A 19610-nucleotide genomic window follows, 5' to 3' on the forward strand; every position below is an offset into this window, starting at 1 on the left:
ATTTACTCTTCTTTTTTCTGTCTACTCTCCATGCTGCTAGAGCCGCACCTTCTTCTGCTTATCACACGTTTGCACTCTTAGACGGACGCTGAGACTCGCACACACACACACACACACACACACACACACACACGCGCGTGCACACTCGCACACACAGGCACAGGGGGATTACATTAGAATTTCTCATTCATTTGAACTGCTTTAACACGCCTCCCTGTCTCTGCCTCCTTCCATCCCTGCCCAGTTACTGAGAAGTGATGTCGGTTTCCATAGCGATCGTCTGTGTCTGAATCAGAGGGGATTTTCCTTACACTGACTGGAAAGGATGCCGAGCAAGTCGAGTCATAAAAACACACATGAATGCGTTTGTGAAACCGTTGATTGGCAATCAGCTTATCCTTCACACAGACTCTTTATTTTTAATGGGTTAGAAGAAAGCTGTTGATTGGTTGTTTCCAACAGCAGTGAGCTGGGTGTTTTCCAAATTGGGCATCCAAGTTAATTTTGATGTTGAGGGTCATGATGCAATTGAAAACCCGAAGTATTTCCTTTTTCTTTTTCAATTCATACTACACTGAAGTGCCAACCAAAACCGCAGACCAATTGTTCTGGGCTTTGTGTGACGAGTCATTCAGGAGCCCTTTACTGTCTAACGTTTAAGTCTACAGGCCATCAAAGACATTTCGAATGATGTCCCTTATTTTCCCGGATTGGATACTTCACATGAGTCTAATGTAATGAATTTAATGTGGCTGCTGTTGTTTGTGTGTTCCCAGTCTTCCACAAAATGCATTATGGATCGATCCTGGCTTGCTGTGACCCGGAGTAAGAATGAATGATTACAGACAGTGAAAGAGTAGAATCAATGCAGGGATGGACAAATAGGACCTAGGTGGACCTTTTGTAACAGCTGTGTAAAACATAAGAAAATATAAGTAGTCTGATTTATTATTGTCATACTAGGTAAGTACAATGTCAATTAATTTTTGACCTAAAAACTACATTTGATGTAAACTATTGCTGGAAATATGTATAGCCATACACAGATTCACTGCATAGCTGTTCTGACGGGGGAAATAAAGACACACAGCTACAACTTGGCTAATCAAAACCACTGAGCAGCATCTGGCTGGTGCTCATGTGTTTGCAGTTTCCGAGTCTCCCTTGCAAACTATTGAGGACCGTCCTAACCCATTGTCGGTTCCATCCGTTATGAGTAGGCTGCGTTCAGCCAGCACAGAGAAGTGTTCTCAAACATTCTCGGTAGGTCGTAACAGCCTGTGTTGACATTTGCTGTCTGCCACTGACTGTTTTGCTCCCTCAAATTGTTTTGCCTCTTTCACGTTATTCACTGCTTTGCTGAAGGATCTGAACAAATATTTTTGGTACTCTTACCAAACGTAGCCTGCTCCTCTCTCATCTACTTAGTATCGCGTGAAATGGATGTAGAGACATAGTTACTGCTCCTCAGATTCTTTTTCATCTCCCGAGTTGTTCGCACACACACACACACACACACACACACAGCAAGCAGACTATTTAAGCTACATGGTCAGAATAATTAAAGCAGGAAATTATCACAGGCACAGGGATGATTAATTTCCAGCTATGACGAACTGACATGACTGATTGTTTTTTCCAGGTCTCCGGGCTTTTAATACTCGCGGCCATTCGGGGACAGCATCCATCACGGTGACCCTCACTCCTGCACTGCTGGTGTGTAACAGTGCACAGATGTCTGTGAGTGTATTTAAGCATTTCTTTACTAATTTATCAACTTTCTTGATGTAGAGCCCAAGGCCCAAAGATTCACAGCAAAGCAGACCCACCCTAAACCTTTGCTACCACCTTGAAGAGAGACATTACAGTCATTACCAACACAACAATCAATTCAGCTGCGATTGGCTGCAAGTGGTGTTTTACCTTTAGTTACTACCTACATTTCTGCCTTAATTGTGTTTTAAATCAATCATTTTAATCTTCAAATGGGATACCAATGGCTTCCATGTGTACGTGTGTCTGTGTGTATACGTGTATTTGTGAATGGCACATATGGGCAACAGATTAATAACACGAGGACTCTCTTTAGATCAGAAAAAAAAGGAAGAACAAAAGCGTTTTTCCTGAAAGATGTGAAAGATTCTTGCAACGAAAGATACGTTTTACCCGGTTTGAATAGCCGCTGTGTTGAGGCCATCTGCCCTAATCCTCGCACTCTGTCAGTGTGTGACAGGACTCGGCTCGCCTGTGTTGACCTCCTGCGGATTCAGACGAGTGGCCCATAAACTGGCTCTGCTCTGCCGGAGGTCGTTGCCATGGCGACGTGGGGTCAGTGAGACCCCGCTCATCAGTGTTCAGGTCAGTTAATTGTGCAAATAACGTGTAATGGCGCTGTCAAACCCAAACAAACAAATGGTGTATGCGCATGCTTGATGTAGATCTCCCATTCACGGAATCGTGGATTTTCATCCCCATGCAGCATTAGAAGGGAAAGTCGTCGGTCTTTCTCTCGGTGAAAGGGTTTGTTTCACCTACACATACAGCCTTGTGGTTATTTTTCTTTCTGTATTTCTCCTCAATCCTCTTTCATATTACCTTTTCTTCCTACAACATTGGCTCTGCCACAATGAAAGCTGGGATAAGAATGCAAACTGCTCAGATCAATACAGTAAAAACTCATCTGGCCGCGTCTCAGACTGATTTTACAACCCGTGGCTATCGATCCTCCCACTCAGACACCACCTGCCGCGGACGACTTTACATGTTGACAGCCACCTCGAGAGTTAAACATTGCCAGTGTAGACCCTACTGACACCTCCCTCGGTGACCACACTCCCCTACCTGTCCTTCCTGCTATCTGCCTGTCGGAGGTCAGATAGGGAAATGCACCGTACTTCAGTCCCACACAAACAGGAGAGCATACAGCACACCAAATTGCTGGTCTGAGCAAAATAGTTTATAATCAGGTGTCTCAGGGCAGCCCTGAAGCATCTTGGGACAGATGCGACAGGGTTGATTGCGTTACATTCTTCAGACACCGAACCAGTGTGTAAGGTCCTGAATAAAGCAACATTAACCAGCAATCTCACCCATGTGCATTGTACGTCTTCCTAATGCTCTTAATGTGTTTATTGCCTTCTTATACCTTATTAAAGAGGACGACTAATGAGTGAGGCACTTTGACATTGCACTGCAGCGCCCCCTACTGACGACTTACAAAACCAGTGCTAATAGCATCCCAACCATAATCCATAGCTGTGTAAGATTTCATTGTAATGAAGTACTTACTTTACTTATTGGATTTCTCTTTTCCTGCAGGTGTGTACAGATGTTGAGTGCACTGTCAGGAGTCCTCTAAATTCTGCCTTAGCCACCTTGTTGCCACCTCTCCGTATCTCACCCCCCCCCCGCGGGGTAGAGCTCCATGGCCTTGCTCTCAAGGTGTGTAAGACAAGCCGTGACAAAAAGACAGTTCGCCCTGTGAAACTCTTCAATGAAACTTAGTGTTTAAAGTCTAAAGTACCTGACAATGGAATGACGTAAAATAGAACATCGATGTTAATTAATTCTGCCCAGTTTGGTGATCTACTTTAACTTTTGCATCCTTAACACTGTCTGAGCCCTCCTCACAAATTACAGATAAATGGATTAATTACCCATTTTAAGAGTAGTCTTAAAGGGACTGTATTTTACATGTACAAGTCACTCATTAACCAGGAGACAGGTGAAATAATATCCATATAATTTTATTTGTAAGCAGTGTACAATCAGGACGTAAGAAAAGTGTCCCCATTACCAAGTGATCGTTCACACCATCTGCTTTATTAATGTTCAATCTAGAATTCTGATAAGGACCCAAAATGAACAATAATCATTTATAATTACTGTTATAGTTCAGAGTTTAACAACCATTAGAATCAGAACCAGCAATGACTTTCCCTGAATCAAAATCCCGAACTGGTGTGACAGCGGCCCCGGACCAACGCCACATCGTGGTGTACCGTTTCAAATAAGGTACACAATGTGTACTAAGCCACAGCTCAGTGTACACCCAACTTTCTGTTACGATTCGGACGTTATCATGGTCATGTGAAGCAAATCGCTCAGTCCTGAGCTACCTGGATCTGTATCAGCACATTTTGAGGGTACTGACGTATAAGGACTCCTTGGATGCACAAAGACATTTTACCACAAAACAACAAGGGGGGTTTAAGAGGGGTGCACAATTGTATATGAGGAGTCTCAAAAATGCTAAGCCTTTATCTGTGCATATTCAAAAGAGACTTCTAATATTACATGATTGGTATTTCCGCCCTCCTATCCTCGTAGAAGCATCGTCTCCCTGGCAGTGTTATTCTTCATGACCCCGAGCTCCGTCCAGCCACAACTGCGTCCAACCACGTGTGGTCAAACTAGTGCTGTTTCCTCCTGAACGAACATCCTGAGGAGAAACATTTTTAAAAGACTTGTCACATTAGTGATAACTCGAATAATCAGGATAGTAAATATCTTAACTTGGATATTACAGAGAACAGCACTAAACCCCTCGTGCTATTTGCCTTTTCAAAGACCTCCAAAAACATCACACCTTGTAAGACACAGAGTGCCCGGAGAAGGGTTTAGTTACCACGGCAACAGAGCTAGGAATTGAGCAGGTAAAGACAAACCTTGACTTTAAACGTTATCATATTTTCAGTGTACTCTGAATGGTGAAGGAATTCTGAACCATCTTTTATCAGAAAACGAGTATTTCTTGTTGCACTTGCTGAAAAGTTTTCATAAGTGCCTGATTGAAAAGGCCTTGTGCTTGCAGTTTACAAATTCATCAATACAGGTTGATGAATTTCTGTCACCACCACAAGAATCACTGTATGCCTTAGTCGACACCCTGTTCATGGAGAACGCAATGAAAGGGCAACACAAAGGCAAATAGAGTTGTCGGCCAGAGGTGCACTAAGTATACAACAGGAGTTTATTGTACATGTCTGTTGACTCGCAACCCACTTGTTCAATGAACCATCAGGAAATGCTTATTACACATTAACAAAAATAATTGATATCTACACAATGTATCTGTGCATTTCTGAATGCTTTTACGTGGATGTAGAGGTCTACGTGTAAAGTAGCACAAACAGGTGGACACGTTCTTCGCTGTGCACGTAGGTTACCTTCCGTGAGGCGAGCTTTCCCCCCCGTAGGCTGACAGAGGACGGTGGAGCAGCCGACACACAGCACGACCGTCTGAGCGTGACTGAACACTGTGGTGATCTTGTAGCAGCCTGAAACAGACGGTACAAATCATTGGATGGGACGACACAAGCCCGACTGAATCAAATCAACTCTCGGGTTACTCAAATGTCCTTGCAGCTGTTAATGAAAAGAAGTCACGTGAAACTAATTTTACCAAACAGCCACAAGTGTCATTGTATGCCTTATTTGACACCCCGATCACTAAGGGAACAATGAAAGGGCAACACATAAAGGCAAATGTTTTAATAAAATTAATGTGGGAGATATAACTCAATCCATGCTGAATCATAACAAATAGGTTACAAATCCTAAATTGAGTCAGGTTCATTTGTATTGTTTAAATATGATTCACGTTTATAATGTGGGAAATGTAATAAAATTAATATTCTAGTCAATTTAAGGTATAGTTAGGTACAGTACTTGTGTACTTTCCACACACATTTCTGTCTTCGGTCTTATCCGTGAGGGTTTGGTCAGGTTGCCACGTAAATGAACTGACCTGGACATTTGACATCCATAAAATATGAATTTGGACTTTGAACGAGGCGTTTTTTCTTGTGTGTCCTCTTCTCGTCCTCCAGGCTCGGGTGTAACAGATCCTTTGCAAGCTGGAAAAAAAAATCACACCGCCGTTTAGCTGTATACTAACAAATACACACACTGAACATAAAGCATGGAGTGTAATTCAAGGAATAAGTAGACAATTGTACAGTTTATAAATTAAAGATTAAAAAGGGTAAATACTGGTTTAAACCATACAAAATAAACGACATGTGACCGGTGGCCATTGACGCGTGCCTCTGGCCTGCTTTGTCGCACACGTGTTTCTCGATACTTTGTTCGTTTCTTCCGTCTTCACGGTCACATTTCAGCGATAAAACGGTCGATTCCACCGGAAACAACTAGGACTTTAATGTCGCGTTAGATTTCCTCCGTCAAAACACTAAAACAACCGCTGATTACTAAATAAATGTGTAGCAATACTTACAGGCATGTCTGCGTGTAGAGAGCTTCACCGGAAAGTCCAACTGATGACGAACCGGAAACCGAACTGATGACTCACCGGAAACGTTTAGGTGACGGACAGCGACCCGGAAGAAGTAAGAGGACTTTTACTTATAAACACATGGATACATGTATAATAACCGTTGATTGCATTGGTTTTTGCTCCTTGAAGTAAGTAAACATTAAAATTTGCTCTGCGTACGATGTTTGTGGTCATTTAATATTTACAAAAAACATAAATACAAATTGGACACAAATTAAATCATTTGCATAATATGCAGTAAATTCTTAGTTGACAAGTAGGCTTTCACAAAAACATTATTTGTTGTTGTTGTGATTCGAAGATATGCAGAGGAGGGGCATATACAATTATCACAAAAAGTTATCTAAAAGACATTTCTGAAATAATAATAAATAAAATGAAAAAACACATGTGTTATGTCATTCCTTGTCTCCAGTTGTTGTCAGCAATTTACATTATTAACATTTGAAAATAACGTCATACACAATGTTATCACGTCTTCAACAAAACGCTCAAGAGGTGAAAACTTAATATTGTCACTTCCCGGCGATAATGCCACGTGAATAGTCCGCTTCATGCCACGGTTCGGTTCGCGTCCCTCTCAGGTGCGTGCGTGGCTCGCTTCCCGGTGACGCGGCGCCCTCTGGTGGTCGCGCCGAGCAGCTGCACGCACGAGCCGCTGCTCCCATAAAGCACTCCCACACTGCGTAGTCTGCGACCGGGTTTTTTTGGGGGGGGAATCTGGTTGGGTTCCGAAAAAAAGACAAACGCGTAGCGAGTGTAAATGGAGTTAAATTTGGACGTTTGCGGGAAATCAAAGAGAATCTCGTGGCGGTTTTGTGTTGAAGACCGACCCGCAGCGGACAGTTAAACTTTGGATGAAGTGTTTTTCTTTATCCGGCGCGGTCTAAACTCAGCACGGAGCCTCAGAGGGGGATCGGAATTCACCGGTGACAAGAAGGGGGAAAAAAAGGAAAAGAGGATCCACTCGTTACATGGAGTTTTAAAAAAAACAAGATTTCGAAGACGTCGATGAAAAGCGCTTCCAGGAAGCGACAATCCCAACTTTCCCCCAATTAGCTTTAACTTTGAAGAACTAAGCGACCATGGCGAAGAAGTATGATTTCCTTTACAAACTGCTCCTCATCGGGGACAGCGGAGTGGGCAAAACCTGTCTGATCATTCGTTTCGCTGAAGACAATTTCAACTCCACATACATTTCCACCATCGGTACGTGTTGCGTTTGATTCTGCTTCAGCTTAAGCTCGGCCTCTGACTTATAAATCAGACAATATAAATAACACAAAGGTTTGCTGAATGCTGGACTGTCACCTAATTAATGTTCAAACTGGTTTCTCAGACTGCTCTCAAGTCTGAACAAGTCTCTGTTCTCTCATGTCCTTTTCATTTTTCATTATGTCTCATCTCTTTACTTTCTCCTCTTTTTGCTTCTCTCTCCTGTTGAATGTGTATGCAGTCTTTTCCCCTGATCTCTCGCTCTGATCTCATTCCTTCCCTCAGAGGTTCCACCCACCCCTCATTCCTATCTCCTTCACCATCATGTTCCCAGAAGAATGGTTGGCCTTCTGGAAAGCACTTTTTATTTTTTCACAGGACAACCATGTCCTCTTCCCCTCACTGTCTGTCCGCCTGTCAGCTCGTCCGTCCTGCAGGGGAAACAAAGACATAGCACACATACTTCAGCGTGTCGTGCTGGCCTGTACGTCTTTCCAGAGGTCTGTTTGTGGACGGGAGGGCAGTGAGGGGTCAAAATCACCATAAATTAGTCTACGCTGCTGTGAGGCTGACCTATATATGCTGTCATATTTGTGTGTGTGTGTGCGCGTGCTTGGGGTATGCATGCAACTCTCTGTCCATTCATTCTCCTCTCTTCTCTTTTTAGGCATCGACTTTAAAGTAAAAACCATTGAAGTGGAGGGAAAGAAAGTGAAACTACAAGTCTGGTAAGAAATGACAGTTCGTCGCTTTTTCTCTGACTCATTTTCCTTGGAGGAAAGAGGAAGCTCCCTCCTCTTCTGCAAATTGGGACATTGTGGCAGGTTTTAAGGTTCAACATCCATTACACATGAGTCGTGCCAGTGTGTCGCTACGGCAACATCAATTCAGCTCGCTATATGGCGGCACAAAATGCAGGTCGTCCTGCACCCTTCAACTATCTTCGACGGTTTTTATTTGAAATCTCTTGCACGATGTGCATGGATTAGTGCACATTTTTCTTACTTGCACTCGTGCTTTGTGTGCAGGGACACAGCCGGACAAGAGAGGTTCAAGACCATCACGACAGCCTACTACAGAGGAGCCATGGTGAGCACGGGACGCCTGCGGAACCAGCAGACTGGATAATCACGGCTGACATCACCGTCCCTTTGTGCTGGCTCTGTACCTTTCTTTTTTCAGCGACTCATTCAATCCTCCCTCTGTATCTCTGTGTCAGGGCATTATCCTGGTGTACGACATCACAGACGAGAAGTCCTTCGAAAACATTCAGAACTGGATGAAGAGCATCACAGAAGTGAGAGTGTTTCCTGGCAAAGAAAAAACTGGTTATCAGAGGAAAATATTGTTTTTTAAATCACAACTCACTGCAACAACCAAGTAGGGTCTTAACTTTAGATTTTTCAATGGTCAGTTTGCCTTAATTACTTGAACTTTTTTCCAATGAAGAAATTGAGCCTGCAAACGAACATACTATTCATCTGATAATTTCTAGATCTACAAAATATATTATTTCTGATTGTGTGTGCGTGACGACCCACTCGGAGGCCTTTGGCTTCGTGACTGGCAGTCAGACAGCAGCTCTCTCTCTCTGCTTTGTTCATTTCCCTGATAGTTTTGCTTATTTTTATTACAACTCCTGAGTGGTCTCCCCTCCTTTGTCCATCCTCTACGAGTTACTAATTGGCCGCTTGACTGGGATCAGATTAAGTCCAGCCTTTGTCTTCTTTTTGCATGATTCGCTTTATGGTGTTGCGACCTCCTGTGATTTATTTTTTTATGTGACATTCCGGTGATTAGTAAACGCTGCTGACTCGTTTAGAGTCAAATTTCGCGAGTGGGTTCGGTGACATGTATTTGGTAACGATCTCTGAACGGTGACTTTGTTGTAGCTCCATCATAAAGGCGCAGACTGTACGCTTCATGGCTTTTAGGCTAAACTGCAAATCCGGTACGTTCTCGCCCCCCCTGCTTCCCAGAGAATAACTTATTTAATTAATCAGTTTCTCCAATGGTTTCCTTGAGGTTGTCCTTGTAAAGGTTAATCTTTAATTCTAGAGTTTTCCCTTCAGACCAGCTGCTGTACATGCGGCTCATTCTGGTTGCGGAGTCCAGACCTGATGTAAATGATGTCTGTGATCCTGCTCTTTGACTTCTTCTTGAATGTGACCCTTTCATAAAGCAAACCGTCTTATACACACGCACCCGACTAATCTAATAAGTGCATTCCCTTCTCCGCAGAATGCCTCTGCTGGGGTCAGTCGAATGTTACTCGGGAATAAGTGCGACATTGAAGCAAAGAGGAAAGTTTCTCGGGAGACGGGAGAGAAGGTGAGATGACTCCACCAGGAACACGACTGTTATTTTCATTGCTGTTTCTAGACAATAGGCAACAGAAATGAAGGCTTGTTTTTCCCCTTTTTCTGCCGGTTACAGGAAGTAATTATTGAGTAATCATCCTCACCTTCTCTAATCTGCTCTTTATCCGTTGTTGACAGTTGGCAAAAGATCACGGCATCAGATTCTTTGAGACCAGCGCAAAGTCCAGCATCAACGTGGAGGAGGTGAGCCGGAACATAACAACACCACCTTCACGACTAGCTTATGAGTAAGTTGTGTTATGGTGTTTTTAATGATGCAGATTTAACTTCTTTTTTTTTTTCTTAAGTCTTTTCTGTCTTTGGCAAGCGACATACTTCAGAAATCCAGCAAGAAACCAGTGAGTTATAAAGAATCCTATCAGATTGAATTATTTGTTCTTCCCCTGAATAAGTTAAGTATCAGTTTTAATGTTATATCAAGTGTCTTTCTAATTTACCGTCTTTGTCTGCTTTTCCGTACCTGACAGGGGCCCACAGGGCGAGAGGTGAAAATCACAAGCAGTACAGAGAAGAAATCCTCCAAATGCGTCCTTCTCTAGATGTTCACCGGCCAGCACACGTAACGGGGAACCCTGACGGTTCAAGAGCGAGTCACTATTCCAGCGGAGATCTTCAGTACAGCACGTTTTCTGTCGCCATCTGGTGGGCATCATCCAGGTGTTACAACTATGTTTTTATACCAAAACTGGTTTTATTTCCCCTTAAGTGTACTTTGCACCCCCCCCCCCCATCGCCTCCCCTCCCGTATTCCTACTTTGAGCCCCCTGCCTCTTCCACAGTGACAATGTTGTTATTGTGATCAAATAACTGAGACCGCATTCCTCTCACCGTGCTCTACATTATTATTTCCATTCTTTTATTTGATGGCTTAACACCACATTTGAATCCCTTCAACAGCACATCTTTGGTTAACCGTTCGCTTTTGCTTGCGTAAACAGACTATTGGAAAGTCAACAATTTGTGTAACATTACATCAAAAGCTCAGACAAGTTGACATCCGGTTCTTGCAGAACAAAAGGGTTTAGTGAATCCTAGATATATTGCAGCGATTTCTTGTTTGTATTGTGCTCATCCTTTCAGGATTGCTGAAATACTTAAATTCTGCAAAAGTTAGTTAATTCACTCAACAGAATCTACGGCAACGGATGCCATTCATGAGTTTGTTCATTTTAGGGTTTACATGAGAAGTTAAAAAAGCTCATTGCAATAAAGAAGTTGAGGAGAGCACAAAGTTGAATCTGAAGCAAACACTGGTGGTAAACAAGCTTCGTTTTAACAGATGAATGGGTTGAGAATGTGAACAAGAGGAACAGAGATAAGTACAATATGAGAAGATGAGTGGAGAGATGAAAGAATGATGCATAAAAGTGACCGGAGGTGAGTGACGCAGCAGTGCTCGCTTTGAATGGATTTAGTGGGTTGTGCCTTTAATCTGACGTGCCTGGTTTGTCTCTTTCTTATCACGTTTTAGATCATTCAAACTTATTAGAGATTTTGCTCTGATCCGGACGGACTTTATTTTCTGCATCTGTTTTCTGTGCATTCCTTTCAAATTCTGTGTCTTTTCAGAAATTCCACAAGATTTTATATGTCGACCTGTTCATTTGCTAAATAAAAATGCCAAACAATTAGTTTGTGTGTGTGTGTGAAACAATTGTTGGCAATTACATTTTATTGATTCCAAATGTACAATTCATCCCTTTTTACTTAAATAAGGAAAAACACCTCAGGAAGTGAAAAATTCAAGGAGACGATGAAGGTGCCTTTATGTCTCAAGGACACCAAAAGGAATATGTTGACAAACCGTGTTGGTTAATAGGCCCTAAATTAGACCAGGCACCTATATGCCCCACCCCTTCTCTCCGTAGGACCCCACTGCTGCTGGACAAGCTGGAGCCTGTTGCTATGCAACCGCCCCTCCTTCACAGCATCAGCACCACGGAGGTGTCACAGACGGTGTGCGCGCGCTCTGCCGCATCTCCGAGCTGCATGCACGTCGTGCGTGCTTTGTCATCACGCAAGGCACGGTTTGGGTTTGCAAACACGATATATAATTCTTCCTCGGTGCCGGAGCTGAAGCGACGAGCAGAGGAGGAGACGCGGGCCGCGGGGGGAGGGGCCATTTAAGAAGAAGAAGAAGAAGAAGAAGAAGAAGAATCCCAATTCACCCCGGATGGATTTAAAGACGTTGTCGCGGACATTTCGAGGATGCGCGCTATGCTGTTGTGCTCGTGGGACGTACGGTGGGAGGCAGTGAGGGGAACGTCCGGGATACAAACACACGGGCTGAACGGGATGCCCGCGTGACTGCAGGGACGAAAGAGGTGGAGGAGGAGTGGGGAAGGGTGATCTAGGTGCGGGTGTAGACCACCGCAAGAAAAAAAGAAAAAATTTGGAGTTGTGGAAGATCGAAACCTGCGAGGAAATAATCGTTTTGCCCGGTTTCTGTTTTTGGTGCGATTTGAGGAAGCCGTGGAGTAGATGTATTTCCTGTTCACGTCGAGGTGACGAACCGGTGATCTCTGGGCTGCGATCTCCACGCCACCTTTTTTTTTTCTTATCCTTTGTAGGACGAGGACCGCGACGTAAGGTCGCGGAAAGGTGGCGCGCACATGTTCGGACGCTGCTCTTCCTGATTGGACACACGGACCGACTCGTTAGCGTCGGATCTGCTGAAGGGAGGAGGGGGGTTAACGATCGGGAATCAGCTGCTTTTCTGTGTGGGATGCTTTCAATGTGAGGCCTGTTCCGGGTCTCCAGTTACTGCAATGCCACCGGCGGGAGGAGGGAGAGGTGGGATTTTAGGCCCCTGTGTCACTGGTAGTGGCCTGTGAACTGCAGGCTGTGAAGAGAGACACTATTATTGGCTGAAGCTAACCCTGTCATGGCTGCAACCTAAAATGAGGTGAGTACGGTGGCTGCGAGTGTGTAGCCGCTGCTCAATTTCTCAACTTTCTGCTGACAAGGTTCTTGGACCCACTCACTGGACCACAGTGCGCACCATGGGGCGTTGGACAGAACCTATGACACCTGCCAGTGGCGAGCTTGGTGCATAATTGGGAGTCAAGCTCTGGAAACCGGCATTTATGTCTCTCCCTCTTCTACTTGCTTGCACTTCGGCCCACACAAATTGAAACTTTGTTTTATGAACCCAGAATAAGCTTGAAACCTCGCCCGGTCACCTCCTCCACACACACACACACACACACACGCATGCCAACGAGCCTGGCATGCCTTCGCCGTCAGACTCCAGCAGCGTGGCTTCGGCCTCGGGGTCTCGCGGCTGGTCGGACAGCCGCAGGGGCATGTCGGGCCGGGGGCCCGGCGGGGCACGGCTGCTCCTGTACCTCGGCCTGTGCCACCTGGGCCTGGGGGCCATGGTCCTGGCCTTCTCTTTCACCAGCATGGCCTTCACCTCCTCTGCCCGCGTCAGGCAGTCCTGTCCATTCTGGGCCGGCTTCTTTGTAAGTGTAAATGTGACTGCAAAACCCCACCGTATTAAGAATAAGACATCAGAGATCTTGGAGGGTGTGTTTTCTGATGTGTGTGCTGTCTGTCTGCAGGTGGTAGCATCAGGGATAGTTGGGATAATCTCATGGAGGAGACCTCTGACGCTGGTGGTATGAATATTTGAATCTGATAAAAATAGTATTTAAGTCTCCTCGCTAGGTGTCATGCCGCAATGCTTGATTACTAATGATGATTACAATGAATATGCACCACTAGTATAGTGTATAAAGAGTAAAAAGGTCACTTTAGAAGCCGTCCTGGTGTTCAAACATATCACATGATCCTCATCAGCAGAATGACATTGTCAAATTTGAAGTACTTTTCGTCCATTAAGACCCTTAAGGTAGCTCTTGCAGACTATTTTTTCCTCCAGTGCTTATATTTTGTGTATTCACGTATTGATACAGTAACAAACCAAGTAATCCTGAGCGAATCCGCCTATAAAACCAGTCCTGGTTTGTGCATCAGTGAGATCTCCTGGCGTTGTCTTTGGAGGGTAGAAGACGTTTTTGAGCTCCCTCCAAAGAGAAACTTGGCTCCGTGTTTCCCCGCAGGTGTCCCTGTTCATGCTGCTGTCCGCAGTGTGTGTGATCCTCAGCCTGGCCGGCTCAATGCTCTCCTGTCAGAATGCACAGATGGTCAAGTCTATGCTCACTTGCCAGGTAAGCTGCATTATGCGAGCGCCGTGTTCTGCAGTCTCACGCTGAGGCCGTGCTTCAGAGAATGTGTCAGGAATAGTTTTGAAGATGTTTTTAGAGTTCTTGAAGCTTCATACCAATGCTCTGTGTGTAGGTGGAGAATGGTCTGTGTGTGTGTTGTGCGCCTCCTCACTCCTGCTCCATCACAGAGGAGGACACCCTGGTCCTCTACCTGAATGCTGACTGTCACTCAGTCAGACACCAGCTAAAGGTGGGTAGGATAACTCTCTCTATTGGAGATTTTAACGCCCACGTTAACCATTTAAGGCTAGGTTCAACATTTTTTAAGTCTGTCTTAAAATAGTGGCCATGGGCTCAAAGTAACATTGAAACCGTTTTTCCCTTGCTGTTAACATCCCCCATGTTCACTGGCCAATAATGTAAGATGTAACCAATGGAGGACAAAGTAAAACACTTTTTGTTTTGAACAAAAATGTATTCAAAAGACAGCAATGAGAGGATGCAGCATTCAGTCGGACAAATCGAGGGTTTGTCACAAATGTTTGTGTTTTTTAGTGCAAATTTCTATCCTTTCCCTACTATCCTTGACAGAGAGACACTGTCCAGGGAAAACTAAAGCTTAAAAAATGGTGAACCTATCACATACTGTAAATATGACATATTTCCACTGATAAAATGCCCTTGGGTTGGCAAGATATTGATATTGATTTTTTTATTTCTCCAAAGGACCTTCTGTTCAGTGCATGTGGTCTCAGCATTCTCTCCACCATCATCTGCACTCTGTCCACTGTGACCTGCAGTATCCACATCTTCTCTCTGGACCTTGTGCACCTGGTGAGTAAAGACACATTTTACATTTACCAAATTGTTTTACAGATTGTGATCTACAAATCTCAAGTACTCTGCAAGAAACTGTACTTGTGCATATTTGGGGACGTTGATACCTTTGTACCTCTTGCCTTTATCAGTTGTATGATATCCGTGTGTTTCCCATTTCCCGGCCTAGCTGGCTCCACATCGCTCTCGTTCAGTCAACCCAGAATGCACCACTCCTCAGGATGCCTTCCTGACCAACATCATGGACTTTGAGGAGTTTGTCCCACCTATCCCTCCGCCCCCCTACTACCCTCCTGAGTACACGTGCAGCTCTGAAACAGATGCTCAGAGGTACCACACATGAAAAGCATTATCAATATTCGTCACACGTGTGCCGTATGTCAGTACAGTTTCATGTTTTTTTTGTGTTAACGTCCAGCATCACCTATAATGGCTCCATGGAGAGCCCCGTTCCGCTCTACCCCACTGACTGCCCCCCTCCCTATGAAGCTGTGATGGGACAAAGAGCTGCAAGCCAGGTGGGTGTGTTTGTGAAGGTATCTGTGTATTGTGTGTGTACAATGCTAATCCTTCTCTGTTTTGGCTGTCAAGGCCACAGTGTTCGACCCCCTCGGCACAGAGGTGTCTTGTGAGAGAGGAACTTCTACTGCCTTCAGTGGAGAAGGTGAGCAGATGTTGAGCCTCACAATGTGCCGGAAGAAAATGTTGAAATATGTAGATTAATTTGGTTAGCTAAGAGCAAATTGTGTCCCTTCACAATAAATGATTACCTTTCTTCATTAGTGTCCATGGACAGTGGATCTCTGTTGATGTCAGAGATTGTGGACATCCCTGATGACTCCTCCCCCTCTGACGATTCCTGTCTGATGGAGGTTGGGCTGAGGACACAGGGGCAGAGGGGCCACAGGAACGTTGGTGAGATGGGAGACGACGGAGACGCGGGGGAGTACATCGGCTACCGTGGCCCCCTGTCTCAGACACCGGAGAGTCCCCTGGCAGGAGGGCCGAGAGCCAGGCGCTTCCTCAGGGGAGAGCGATCCAACTCCTGCTCTTCACCCAGCACGGCGACCATCACATACAGGTGAGGACATACACACGCATACGGACGCGGCTCATCGATGTGAGAGCTCCACGGTTGACCGTTTCGTTGTGTCCCGCAGGTCTCCAGTTTTGCATCGACAGGCCGTGCTGGCCAGCAGCTGTTCTCAGCTGGAAGCTATAGCGAAATCCACTTCTCCACAGCGATCCTCAATCCCTGAGTTTCGAGTTTTCCCCTCAACCTTTCTGCGCCATGGAGCTACCCCGACCCCTTCCGCTACGCCTATTTTATCCCCCTCACCCGCCAGCGAGCAGAGCGGCGGTCCGGGTAACGGGCCACCCCTCCCGGGCCAACCGTTGTACCTTCGACACAGTGCCGGAATGACTGAGAAGGACGGAGGGAGTGTGAGAATCCTGCGTCTTGTGAGGTCACACAGTGAGCCAGGAGGCCTCGGCGTCTCGGCGGACACAGGTAAGTCAGAGGCAGAACGGTGAACATCTCCAACGTTACCGCTTCAATGTCCATGACTTCTTTCTGCTCCTCTCCAGTTGACTTTGGCTCTGGAGGCAGCAAAGTATCTATAGACACAGGTAACAACTTGCATCTACAGGCCTTTAAACTTAAGTAAATAGCTGCCTTCTAGCACAAACGTGCATGTAAACAGCAGTGGGTCTCACCATCTCATTCATTCACATCCCTCATGATGTCCACCTGAATTGCGTAAGCTCCCATTGCCCGAAACTGATACGGTCGCGCAAAATCAAGCCTGGTACTTTGAGTGCGCAGTGATATGGAACGCTCGGGTCAATGTGAACAGGTACTGTACATTATCGCTGAAAAATGCACACCCAGTGACTCAATCTCAACCAATCAGAACGCTGGATTTTATCTACCCCGTATTATAATTTGGCCTTTGGCTCTCCCAGATTTTAAATTTGATCTTCTGGATTGGGATAAGGATGAGTCAATGTGCAAAATGACTCCTGATAGTCTTCATCTGGTTTTATGTTACTCCTCTAACCCCAAAACCAATGTAATGTTGTTAGAGTTGAATGAGGAAGTGAAATCTGTCTCCTCTCTGACTCCGTCTCTCATAGGTCCTTCCTTTGATGGGTGTCTGTTGCCCCGCACCTCCTTGCCTCCCGCTGCTGCTCTGCCAAGGAAGGGCGGCGTGAAATCAGCAGCCACGGGGGGGCAGGTTCCCTCTAAAGCGCCCCCCACCTCACCACTGCGCTTACCTAAAGACTGCCACCGTTCCCTGGGGGACCTTAAAGTTAGTCATGAGCAAACCCCTTCTAGATTGTTTGGTTCCCTTATTTCCTCTTCCCTTTTATTCATCTTTTTACTTTAATTTCAGGTGACTCGCAGCCTGGTGGCTCGCTTCCTGCAGCGCTCCAAACGAAACCTGTCGCCCTCCTCGGAGCACGCTGGGAGCACTGGTCAGGGGCCTAAGAGGAGGAACGGAGTTGAGGACTCTGATCACAACCACCTGCCCCTGGATCAGGTATGTCACGAGTTTTATTTAAATATTTTACCTCTGCTTTCAGTTCACTACATCTGACTAATTAAGTGCTTCTGCAAATAAAGCAGATTTCACTGTCTTTGTGAAAAACTCCTCTCCAGGTGTTGCTGAACCCTTGGAGCGGCAGCCGAAGATACCCCAACCATCACACCCGTCACCCTCATTGGCGTGGACACCACCATTCCCACAGTGACAGTCGACACAACCGGCACCACAGCAGTCTGGCGCCGGAGGGGATCCACCTGCGCAGCTGTGGCGATTTAAGCTCCTCGTACTCGGCATCACTGCGACGTTTGGCGACACCTCGTCCACCGCATGGGTCATCCGGAGCTCTTTACTCAGAGTCTGCACTGTGAGGAGAGAAGGAGGCACGGGGGAGGGGCCGAGGACGCTTACGGGACGACAGGGTTGTAAGGATGATTGGATGAGGCAGGCCCGAGGAAAAGCTGTGTCGTGGAGATGGTTTGACAGTCTTCCCTCCTTTTCCTCTTCGTCACCTCCGTTTCCCTGAAGCCGACCGTGCAAATGGCCTTAATCAGTGGTGCTCTTTATCACTCCGAACATCAGCCCAAAGCTCACACTATTATGTCGACATCAGTGAAACCATCACCGGATGCTTATTTCCTAGCCGTGTGTTTCAACTGAATAAATCCGCTACTGGCCGAAACAACCAACCAGATACAACTTTCCGCTCTATTCTGCAATGGTAATCTGGAGACGTATTTCCCTCAAGACCTAAAGCAGAACTCAACCATCGTTCATGCTACAACAACCGATAACTCAGATGTAAATTCAGTCCATTGCATAGTTATGGGTTTCAATATGCTTCTGTCCCTTTTTATACATTTCCATTCACCCAAAGGATCGCTCAGAGAAGTATTATAGAAACCCATAGTTTGTCTTCCATTGATCGAACACTCATTAGACAGAGTTGATGTAAGATAAACAGATTAGGTTACACCCGAGGACAAGTGGTCTCACGTGGAAAGCCCCTAACTGAGTTGTACATTTTTGTTGTTTTCTTCATGCAAATCAGATCCAACTTTCTCCACGTTTTTCCACCTCCACACTGGCCTTAGAAATAAGGCAGCCAGCATTTTTAACTTTGACATTGATGCATGCCACAGACACATGCTAAGCGTTTGAAATGTATATTCTGTGAGTGGCACCTGGACACAGTGGTTTGATTTGCATATGTGCATGTTTTGCTACAGCCTCCCGAATACAGCAGGAGCCTTGTGCATTGGACCTAACTACGTAACACGTCCTCAGAATGTCTTATCTGCATGTTTTGACAATGCTTCTTATCATTTCCCTCTTGCATTTGAAATGTGTTTGTGTCAATAGATAGCTGAAGAGGAAGGTCAGAGTCAAAGATGCGCAGTGCTTCCAAAAGTATTTTGCCAGATGGCTTCAAACACATCCTAGTTTGATTTTGGGTGGGTTCGAAAATGTTTCAAGTGCAAAGCATGTCTGTGACACTGGCTAACTCAGCCTGATCTTGTAAAATAAGTGGCGTGAATTTCACTGTGACCGAAGAGTCTCTTGCAGTTAATGCACGGATAAATTAGTTATGGGGTTGGGCTTCACACTATGCTTTGGCATGGTTCTCCTTGGACTTGAAGGGGTCGGGGATGGGTTGTTCATGAGAAAAAAGGCTGCTGATTGTGAACATGTGATGGTTCTGGCAGCTCTTGGTACTGGGTTTGGAGTATATCAACATTTAAAGTCGGATTGGAGTTTTTCTTCGTTGGAATTTTTAGTGATGATATTGACTCGATAAAGGCACATTTTAGATGTATTTATCAAATTTTAAAAATGCACATGGACACATATTTGCAGGCACACCCATACAATCCCTTATTAAGGCATTGAGCTGTATCTCTACCTCCTGTCTTGCATTAAACATTATTTATTAGAATAAATGTATATCTGTATGTCAGGCCAGGCTAGAGCCTTGAAACCTGAATAATAAATGTATAAATATGACACGTATTTCAGATTTTAAAATGCAGTATCAATGGCAAAACTTTTAATGCAAGTAATGTATTTAAAAATATGAAATAAATGATAGACAAATAAAAGACATTTGTTGATTTTTGTACTGATTATGAAGGTCATAGTCCCGGGGTCTCTGTTTAATATTTCT

The 19610-nt window shown here is 45.1% G+C and overlaps 3 protein-coding genes and 1 non-coding gene across 6 annotated transcripts; 2 read left to right on the forward strand and 2 right to left on the reverse strand.

Moving 5' to 3' along the window:
- Window positions 1-3730: 3730 nt before the first annotated feature.
- rps27.2 (ribosomal protein S27, isoform 2) lies at window positions 3731-6922 on the reverse strand. Its single transcript, XM_040164864.2, has 4 exons — window positions 6239-6922; window positions 5750-5858; window positions 5169-5279; window positions 3731-4441 (listed from the first exon to the last, which is right to left on the reverse strand). The coding sequence occupies exons 1-4, from the start codon at window positions 6242-6244 to the stop codon at window positions 4413-4415; spliced, it is 255 nt and encodes an 84-aa protein (XP_040020798.1). The 5' UTR covers window positions 6245-6922; the 3' UTR covers window positions 3731-4412.
- On the reverse strand, window positions 5354-5486 carry LOC120811253 (small nucleolar RNA SNORA13). The gene has a single exon (XR_005710326.2). It is a non-coding gene; the product is annotated as a small nucleolar RNA SNORA13 (small nucleolar RNA).
- Window positions 6922-11525, forward strand: rab13 (RAB13, member RAS oncogene family). 2 transcript variants are annotated; one of them, XM_040164862.2, is made up of 8 exons: window positions 6922-7507; window positions 8181-8241; window positions 8542-8602; window positions 8733-8810; window positions 9755-9844; window positions 10012-10077; window positions 10182-10232; window positions 10362-11525. In XM_040164862.2, the coding sequence occupies exons 1-8, from the start codon at window positions 7384-7386 to the stop codon at window positions 10431-10433; spliced, it is 603 nt and encodes a 200-aa protein (XP_040020796.1). In that variant the 5' UTR covers window positions 6922-7383; the 3' UTR covers window positions 10434-11525. The 2 variants fall into 2 exon arrangements, with proteins under 2 accessions (XP_040020796.1, XP_077950946.1); XM_078094820.1 differs by lacking the exon at window positions 10182-10232 and having other exon boundaries at window positions 10012-10121.
- A 384-nt stretch (window positions 11526-11909) lies between these two features.
- Window positions 11910-19545, forward strand: fam189b (family with sequence similarity 189 member B). Of its 2 annotated transcripts, XM_040164867.2 has the most exons (14): window positions 11910-13358; window positions 13458-13514; window positions 13959-14066; window positions 14197-14313; window positions 14790-14897; window positions 15070-15230; window positions 15319-15418; window positions 15492-15564; window positions 15684-15981; window positions 16061-16410; window positions 16488-16529; window positions 17037-17212; window positions 17297-17443; window positions 17563-19545. In XM_040164867.2, exons 1-14 carry the CDS (start codon window positions 13125-13127, stop codon window positions 17815-17817), a joined length of 2226 nt encoding a protein of 741 aa, XP_040020801.1. In that variant the 5' UTR covers window positions 11910-13124; the 3' UTR covers window positions 17818-19545. The 2 variants fall into 2 exon arrangements, with proteins under 2 accessions (XP_040020801.1, XP_077950945.1); XM_078094819.1 differs by lacking the exon at window positions 16488-16529.
- Window positions 19546-19610: the final 65 nt, after the last annotated feature.

Source organism: Gasterosteus aculeatus, chromosome 20 (assembly GCF_964276395.1).
Source record: "Gasterosteus aculeatus chromosome 20, fGasAcu3.hap1.1, whole genome shotgun sequence".
Lineage (NCBI taxonomy): Eukaryota > Metazoa > Chordata > Actinopteri > Perciformes > Gasterosteidae > Gasterosteus > Gasterosteus aculeatus.

What these genes read in the sequence shown, in the direction of transcription:
- rps27.2 (XM_040164864.2), bottom strand. An exon ending in TATGGATGTCAAATGTCCAG is followed by an intron (nt 5,280 to 5,749) that starts GTCAGTTCATTT and finishes CGTCTGTTTCAG; the next exon opens with GCTGCTACAAGATCACCACA. An exon ending in GAAAGCTCGCCTCACGGAAG is followed by an intron (nt 4,442 to 5,168) that starts GTAACCTACGTG and finishes GTTTCTCCTCAG; the next exon opens with GATGTTCGTTCAGGAGGAAA.
- rab13 (XM_040164862.2), top strand. Translation starts at nt 7,384, where the DNA reads ATGGCGAAGAAGTATGATTTCCTTTACAAACTGCTCCTCATCGGGGAC. An exon ending in GGATGAAGAGCATCACAGAA is followed by an intron (nt 8,811 to 9,754) that starts GTGAGAGTGTTT and finishes CCTTCTCCGCAG; the next exon opens with AATGCCTCTGCTGGGGTCAG. An exon ending in CTCGGGAGACGGGAGAGAAG is followed by an intron (nt 9,845 to 10,011) that starts GTGAGATGACTC and finishes CGTTGTTGACAG; the next exon opens with TTGGCAAAAGATCACGGCAT.
- fam189b (XM_040164867.2), top strand. Translation starts at nt 13,125, where the DNA reads ATGCCTTCGCCGTCAGACTCCAGCAGCGTGGCTTCGGCCTCGGGGTCT. An exon ending in AGTCTATGCTCACTTGCCAG is followed by an intron (nt 14,067 to 14,196) that starts GTAAGCTGCATT and finishes CTCTGTGTGTAG; the next exon opens with GTGGAGAATGGTCTGTGTGT. An exon ending in CGGCGTCTCGGCGGACACAG is followed by an intron (nt 16,411 to 16,487) that starts GTAAGTCAGAGG and finishes GCTCCTCTCCAG; the next exon opens with TTGACTTTGGCTCTGGAGGC.